At 33.3% G+C, this 9,244-nt stretch overlaps 1 protein-coding gene across 3 annotated transcripts in view; it reads right to left on the bottom strand.

Moving 5' to 3' along the window:
- Positions 1 to 3,124: 3,124 nt before the first annotated feature.
- Positions 3,125 to 9,244, bottom strand: part of LOC106473587 (AF4/FMR2 family member 4-like) — a 42,379-nt gene continuing 36,259 nt past the window's right edge. For all 3 annotated transcript variants that reach the window (XM_022401986.1, XM_022401987.1, XM_013934272.2), the window contains exon 14: positions 3,125 to 7,573. In XM_022401986.1, coding sequence (XP_022257694.1) covers positions 7,461 to 7,573 — 113 coding nt within the window. In that variant the 3' untranslated portion in view covers positions 3,125 to 7,460. The remainder of the gene's footprint in view (positions 7,574 to 9,244) is intronic.

The following is a 9,244-nucleotide window of genomic DNA, read 5'->3' as shown; positions in this document are numbered from 1 at the left end:
TCTCCCTCTCACCATATTCTCCAGGTATGGCACCATCAGATTACCATCTTATGAAGTTGGGTTGGAAAGTTCTCTCCCACCCATAATATTCTCCAGGTATGGCACCATCAGATTACCATCTTATGAAGTTGGGTTGGAAAGTTCTCCCCCACCCACCATATTCTCCAGATATGGCACCATCAGATTACCATCTTATGAAGTTGGGTTGGAAAGTTCTCCCCCACCCACCATATTCTACAGATATGGCACCATCAGATTACCATCTTCTTAGTTCACTGCAACACCATCTCAATTGGAAAGCGTATGCAAATGTGGAAGGTGTTAAAGAGAACATCAAAATTTTTTTTGCCTCAAAGCCAAGTGATTTCTTTAATCAGGGCATTAATAACCTGACTGTAATAGGAAAAGCATCATCGATAAGAATGAAGACTATTTCATTTAATAAATGTTTTGTTTTGATATACAAGTTGTTTGGGTTTTTTTCATCTACAAAAAGCGACATTAACTTCTTGATGACCTAATATATATATACAAAACTGTTTAAATATGACCCAGTCAAATATTTTACCTTTTGAAACCTCAGCAATTCATCATACAGATTCTTTTCATCTCTGTCCTGTTAGTCAACCATTGTAACATCATACAGATTTGTTAAATCTGTCCTGTTAGCCAACCCTGCAGGTGTTGTAACATCATACAGATTCTTCTAATTTCTGTCCTGTTAGCCAACCCTGCAGGTGTTGTAACATCATATAGATTTTTCTCATTTCTGTCCTGTTAGTCAACCATTGTAACATCATACAGATTCTTCTAATCTCTGTCCTGTTAGTCAACCCTGCAGGTGTTGTAACATCATACAGGCTCTTCTAATCTATGTCCTGTTAGTCAACCCTGCAGGTGTTGTAACATCATACAGGCTCTTCTAATCTCTATCCTGTTAGTCAACTGTTGTAACATCATACAGGCTCTTCTAATCTCTGTCCTGTTAGTCAACCCTGCACGTGTTGTAATATGATGGATAATTAAAGAAATCTGTGTCCTCACCACTCTATAATTATTACTTCATACCAACTCCCTAAAAAAATTGTTTTATGACAAATGGAAAGGTTAAAACATTTTCAAGGAACCTCTATAAACATGTTTTTTGTTGGCAATAACAAATCACCCCTATTACTGATGAGACATTTTGAGCAATAAAACTAGAAAGAAATGACCTTTACTCCAGGAAAATAAAAGGATTTTGAGCTGTCCTTTCATCAGGGATAGTAGTACGAGAACCATTTGATGTATTGCTACACAAGTATACCATATTGTGTACTACCTTATTTCTTTGTCATAGTTTACGTTATATAATATTGGCTATTATAGGTGTGTTTTCCAGAATGAGGATGAAACCAGGTTCAGTAAGTGTGTCAGATATTAAACAAGTTTTGATCAATTTAATAAGTGACCCAAACACTTCTTATACAAGCTGGTTAAGCAGTATTTCATGGTCTCACTCACTGTACTGTCAGGGGGTTTCAAAACCAATATCAGTCCTTACTAACACAACCCACTAGTTCAAAGCAACAGTGTCCATATACCAACTCTCAAACAGTGCTTATAGTACCAGTCCTGATGAAATTGTAATGGCAAAATTTTGGCTGAGACAAAGTTATTTGTTTTCTGAATTTATTGTCAAAATCCCTTCAGTATTTACTACCAATTTTGAAAAACAGCAAAATGAGACCATTTTTAGTTTGTGTGTGTGACTAAGTCATTCAGTATTTTAAAATTTTTATCTTATACTACATGAGAGAGTTCGTGGCTTCAGTCTTATATTTTTCTTTCAATAATTCATACTTTTATTTAAAGGCTTTTCTGTAAGAGAAAACAAAAGTTAAGCTCTCTCTGTGGATGTGCTCCTCCACAGTTTTAATTAACAAATACAGAAGTGGGAGAGATACTTGCTAGAATTAAGTATAATGTACAATTTTCAATAGGGGTGGGGGTGGTAGACATGATAAAAAAAACCTTTCATGCAAAATCAATCAGTTGAAGTCCAACCTATTGAACTAAAGTCGTTCTTTCATATTTACACATGCTTTATAAAGTTTTGTACCTGCATTTACACCCTTACTAACATAAAACTGTTTCAAAACAGCAGTGTGCATATATAAACACTACTAATTCAAATCACTGCATCTATTGGCCCTTGATAATACAAACCACTGTTTCAAAACAGCAGTGTGCATATATATAAACACTACTAATTCAAACCACTGCATCTATTGTCCCTTACTAATACAAACCACTGTTTCAAAACAGCAGTGTGCATATATCAACACTACTAAATCAAGCCACCGCATCTATTGTCCCTTACTAACACAAACCACTGTTTCAAAACAGCAGTGTGCATGTATCAACACTACTAATTCAAACCACTGCATCTATTGTCCCTTACTAACACAAACCACTGTTTTAAAACAGCAGTGTGCATGTATCAACACTACTAAATCAAGCCACCGCATCTATTGTCCCTTACTAACACAAACCACTGTTTTAAAACAGCAGTGTGCATGTATCAACACTACTAAATCAAGCCACCACATCTATTGTCCCTTAATAACACAAACCCACTGTTTTAAAACAGCAGTGTGCATCTATTGTCCCTTACTAACACAAACTCACTGTTTCAAAACCAACAGTTGTCACACTGTGGTTTTGGAGTCTCATTAAATAACGAAACAAGCCATACACTGCTAACATGTATTATTTGATGGTACCTAGAACAGACAATAATAGGCACTATGTAGTGTTCTAACTAACATAACACTTCTCAGGAGCTTTATCACACAGTTTTAGAAATTTTTATTTCATTCTCTAATAATATAAAAAAACTTATACGTCTCTGTAATCTGTACTTTGAAAAATTATTTTTAACTGGGTAATTGTAGTTAAAACTACAATTATTACCAATAATCAACATTTTATACCTGCACACCAGCTAACTAGAATCTTTAGAAGGAGAGACTGGTGAGAAACAGGTTTTCTTTCAGTGACAGGAGAATTAATCTGATAAAAAACTTTGCTCTGAACAGGAGCTGAGGAATTATAGTAATAACGATAATGAGAAAACAGTTCATTTCTAGGAAAGGTTTTTCTTTAATGTCACATGACATTATAGATTAAGACAGGTCATATTCTCAATCAAAATAAACAAACCTACACAAAACACCCCTATACTGGCTATCAACCCACAAACTTTGCTTCTAATCTGTTTCTTCTATACAAGACATTTCATTAATACAGTTTTGAGGGAATCATTCAATTTCTTAAAAACAAGTAACACAGCTTTCATGACTTCTTCTTAAGTTGCATTCTCCATTTTGTCTCTATAAAATGGTTCCAATTTCATACAAGAATAGATTAAGAAGTATTAATGTCTACTGGAAATTTGTGTAGCAATCTGAATTAACGAGGTTTTGTTGACAACTTAAATGCCCAATTTGAACACCAAACATGGTTTCTAGGAAGCAGTAAGGTTGTGGGTAAGTAAAGACAAACATAAATAAATCTGTAAACAAATACATACACATTTAAATTTACAAATTTTGCAGCTGAAAATTAAAAATGAAATTTGAATATTTCATTTACTATACAAATGTGACCACTTTACTGGAAACAAAACTTCATTCACTTCCAAAATGTTTAATTTAATAATCTTTATCACATTCAAACCCTTCACTGCATGAGCAATAGACCTCGTTAAATAAGTATAAATCTTCTTGTATAACGACTCCGTGACGGAGACAATTTACGTGTTATTCCTAAAGCATGGCAACATTTCTACCTTATATTTACAGGACAATTTTTGTCATCTTAATAAAAAAAAAGTCAATAACACTTACATCGGAGATCAATTATGTACAAGTATACCATGAACATGAGGTAACTATGTACTACTTCATAACATAAGAACAAGAGAAAATTATCAAAATTCATACTTCATGATATATCACTAGATGTTTGTTTGTAATAAACTCCAGTAATCGTGCCTCAGGATCAATATTAACTACATAACTACTTGATGATATATCACTAGATGTTTGTAATAAACTACAGTAATCGTGCCTCAGGATCAATATTAACCACGTAACTGCATGATTAGGTAACAAATTGCAATGATGATACAGATGATACAAATATTGATGTTAACCTCCAGAAGCTAAAAGTACTGTCCAACATCAACAACCAAAATGACACAAGTAATGGAGACATCAACAGCCAGAAACTACATGTACTGCCCAACATAAAAAAACACAAATAATGGGAACATCAGCAACCAAAAGACACAAGTACTGTCCAATATCAGCAACCAAAAGACACAAGTACTGTCCAACATCAACAACCAAATGACATGAGTAATGGAAATATTAATAACCAAAATGACATAAGTAAATGAAACATCAACAACCAAATGACACAAATACTGTCCAACGTCAACAACCAGGAGCTACAAGTTCTGTCCAACATCAAAAACCAAATGACAAAAGTAATGGGAACATCAACAGCCAGAAACTACAAGTTCTGTCCAACATCAGCAACCAAAAGACACAAGTACTGTCCAACATCAACAACCAAATGACATGAGTAACGGGAACATCAACAACCAAAATGACATGAGTAACAGGAACATCAACAACCAGGAGCTACAAGTACTGTCCAACATCAACAACCAAAAAATATAAGTAATGGGAACATCAATAACCAGAAGCTACAAGTACTGTCCAACATCAATAACCAAAATGACACAAGTAATGGAAACATCAACAACCAGAAGCTACAAATAATGTCCAACATCAACAACCAAATGACAAGTAATGGGAGCATCAACAACCAGAAGCTACGAGTAATGGGAACATCAACAACCAAATGACATGAGTAATGGGAACATCAACAACCAGGAGCTACAAGTACTGTCCAACATCAATAACCAAAATGACACAAGTAATGGAAACATCAACAACCAAAATGACAAAAGTAATGGAAACATCAACAACCAGAAGCTACAAGTAATGTCCAACATCAACAACTAAATGACACATAATGGGAGCATCAAAAACCAGAAGCTACAAGTAATGTCCAACATCAACAACTAAATGACACATAATGGGAGCATCAAAAACCAGAAGCTACAAGTAATGGGAACATCAACAACCAAAATAACACAAGTAATGGGAACATCAACAACCAAAATAACACAAGTAATGGGAACATCAACAACCAAAATAACACAAGTAATGGGAACATCAACAACCAAAAGACATAAGTAATGAGAACATCAACAACCAGAAGCTACAAGTACTGTCCAAGTCTTATCATAATTACTGTTAATATAAGTTACCAGCACAGTTGCCAACAGTGACTAGGCTATCAGTTATACTCAAAACTTCTCAGTGCTATTGGTGTGGGTGACAGTAAAACATTACTACTGCTAAAATAAGTAATTAAAATTGATCATTTTTTGTTAATGATAATGGCTTAATGTTACCAATCTTAATGTAAGCTACAAAAATGAACAAATTTGGTAAACACAAGTTGTCATTGTTAAGATCAATAGTTATTAGTAATAACTGATCACAGGCTAACAGTAGTGTCAAGGTCAGTAAACAAAAGTTGTCATTGTTGATATCAATAGTTAGTAGTAATAACTGTCCACATAGTGTCATGATCAGTATACAAAAGTTGTTGTTAGCAAGTGACTAAAACACTATCATCAGATATTAGAAGCTAATGATGTCAAAAAACTAAAAATACTCAGAGTTGATAAACAGTTTAAGTAGTAATTGATCAGACGCTAACAGCAGAGTCAAGATCAGTGACTAAACATTACTGTTGATAAACAATTTAAGTAGTAACTGACCAGAAGCTAACAGTGTAGTCAAGGTCAGTGACCAAATGTCACTGTTGATGCCAACAGTTTAAGTAGTAATTGACCAGAAGCTAACACCAGTGACCAAAAGTTCTGTGTTTATTCCAACATTTATCAATAGTAGATGACCTCAAACCAAAAAACATTCTCAAAGAAAACCACTGAGCAAGAACTATAGCAATGGACACTACAAGCACCATAAATTAATAAACACAGGGACAAAATTCATCAGGACTGTTACAATGGATAAGATTAACCATTACAACTGGACAGCAGAAACAATTTAACACTTAATAAATACATCAGTACTGGTTTAGAAGAGCTCATGACTACAAAATACATAAAACTATAAGTTATAGTGAGTTATATTACTTTAGCTGATAATGTTTTAGCCAACATTTCAGTGTTTTGTACTTGTGTTGAGCTTACTGTCTTATTAAAATAAACTCACCTACACATAATAGAATCTTGAATATATTTGATGAGGAAACTCAAGTATTTCTCAAAACTTCAGTTTTTCTCACGCAAATGAAAATAAATCCTATACCAAGACCTTTCACTCGTTCAACATTTTTTACCTAATTGGTAAAACCTGACTTCCTCAACTGGTAAAAACTACAAGTGAGAAAGCTTTGCTGAAGAAGTGAAACACCTTGGTATAGAATTTAAGAAAAAAAGCAAAGACAACTGTATATTTGACCAAAACCTCCTTCATTAACGACCATGGTTTCACCAATAAAGCCTTTACTGGGAAAACCATGGTCATTAATAAGTGAAGTTTTTGTGAAACGTACAATTGTCTTCATTTTGTTCCTCAATTCTATAATAATGGAGTTTTACCAAATACTGACAGTTTCAAGTAACAATTATCTTTTCTGTCTGGTTGCCCGAGGAAGCTGAAGTTTTAGAGAAATTGATAAAATCTTCCTCTTAACAGGACTTATAGTTCTAGCATCTCTTCAAGTCTTTAGTCATACATTCCTCCGAGGGTCAAACAACAGCTGAATCACACGTTCTGCTCCGTATATCGTGGATTTGCCAGAACATTACCAAATTAAAATAAATACTTTGAAACTTAATTTAGAACGATGTGACATAAACACACACAAAATAATATCACACACAGTGTCATACACTTTATCCCAGACATTTTGCAACACAAAATATGATAATATCCACTTTGGAAGTAAAAAAATATAGAGTACAAACAAAAAAGAACCAATTTCTCCAGAACTACTCTCTGACTTCATTTCAAGGAAGAAAGACAATAGAAATTTGAGAAGTTGTACAGGAAGACCTAAACACAGCAATGAAATTCTTTTGAAATCAATCAGTTAATCATGTTATTGACAATAATATAGAATTATTCTTTCTATGTTGAAAATCTGAAGATATATATATACTGTTAGATATATACAAAAATATATTTACAACATACTCAAACACTACATTTGTTGAGTAGACTTAAATATTTCTCACTTATTTTTCAGTTTGAAACTCTTTTTAACCATTCCAATATAAAGCTAAGAGTGTGTGACAACGAGAATCATGATGCATCTTTAAGTTTAGAGAGTCCAGCTTGTACGTAACGGACTAAGTCCGAGAGAGGGGTGTCTAATGATATACTATCACAACTTGAATCCAAAGCAGCAAAAAAATCTGGAAGATTGAAAATGAAGTATAAGTACATTTTTTTTTTCCTTACAGAACAGGTAAAGACATAGTTTCTGTATTTTAAAGAACATATATTTATACATATAGAATACTAAAGTTAGAAAAAATTGTAAAATCTACATTCACAATGTTAGGAAAATGTGTAGATTAAAAACAATTAAATACAAAAATATTCAACCCTATTTTGAGTTGTTGTTATTTCTAAGAGACTGGTTTTTATTATTATTATTGAAACAGTTGTAGGTTTAGTGAATATGGAAATAAAAACATAAAAAAAACTTATTGTACAATTTACATTATATGTCAAAAATGTAAGTCAGAGTTGGATAACAATAGGAAAATTTACATCATGTACTGAATACTGAATGTAATAAACTGTAAAAATTACATTATATCTCAAAAATGTAAGTCAGAGTAGGATAACATTAGGAAAATTTACATTATGTAATAAACTGTAAAAATTACATTATATGTCAAAAATGTAAGTCAGAGTAGGATAACATTAGGAAAATTTACATTATGTACTGAATACTGAATGTAATAAACTGTAAAAATCACTTTAGAGTGATACTTTAAAATTCCTGTTTCCTACTGTCTTGTTTCACAAACCATCACTTTAGAGTGATTCTTAAAAACTCCTGTTTCCTACTGTCTTGTTTCACAAACCATCACTTTAGAGTGATACTTTAAAATTCCTGTTTCCTACTGTCTTGTTTCACAAACCATCACTTTAGTGATACTTCAAAACTCCCGTTTCCTACTGTCTTGTTTCACAAACCATCACTTTAGAGTGATTCTTAAAAACTCCTGTTTCCTACTGTCTTGTTTCACAAACCATCACTTTAGTGATACTTCAAAATTCCTGTTTCCTACTGTCGTCTCACAAACCATCACTTTAGTGATACTTTAAAATTCCTGTTTCCTACTGTCTTGTTTCACAAACCATCACTTTAGTGATACTTAAAAACTCCTGTTTCCTACTGTCTTGTTTCACAAACCATCACTTTAGAGTGATACTTAAAAATTCCTGTTTCCTACTGTCGTCTCATAAACCTTCACTTGAGAGTGATACTTTAAAATTCCTGTTTCCTACTGTCTTGTTTTACAAACCATCACTTTAGAGTGATTCTTAAAAACTCCTGTTTCCTACTGTCTTGTTTTACAAACCATCACTTTAGAGTGATACTTCAAAATTCCTGTTTCCTACCGTCGTCTCACAAACCATCACTTTAGTGATACTTCAAAATTCCTGTTTCCTACTGTCGTCTCACAAACCATCACTTGAGAGTGATACTTAAAAATTCCTGTTTCCTACTGTCGTCTCACAAACCATCACTTGAGAGTGATACTTAAAAATTCCTGTTTCCTACTGTCGTCTCACAAACCATCACTTGAGAGTGATACTTAAAAATTCCTGTTTCCTACTGTCTTGTTTCACAAACCATCACTTGAGAGTGATACTTAAAAATTCCTGTTTCCTACTGTCGTCTCACAAACCATCACTTGAGAGTGATACTTAAAAATTCCTGTTTCCTACTGTCTTGTTTCACAAACCATCTACTTGAGAGTGATACTTAAAATTACCTTGTTTCCTTACTGTACGTTCTTCAACAAACCATCCTACTTTCGAGAGTTCGATTACTTAAAATACCTTGT

This window comes from Limulus polyphemus, unplaced genomic scaffold (assembly GCF_000517525.1).
Source record: "Limulus polyphemus unplaced genomic scaffold, Limulus_polyphemus-2.1.2 Scaffold6299, whole genome shotgun sequence".
NCBI lineage: Eukaryota > Metazoa > Arthropoda > Merostomata > Xiphosura > Limulidae > Limulus > Limulus polyphemus.
This window is presented reverse-complemented; position numbering and strand designations above follow the sequence as displayed.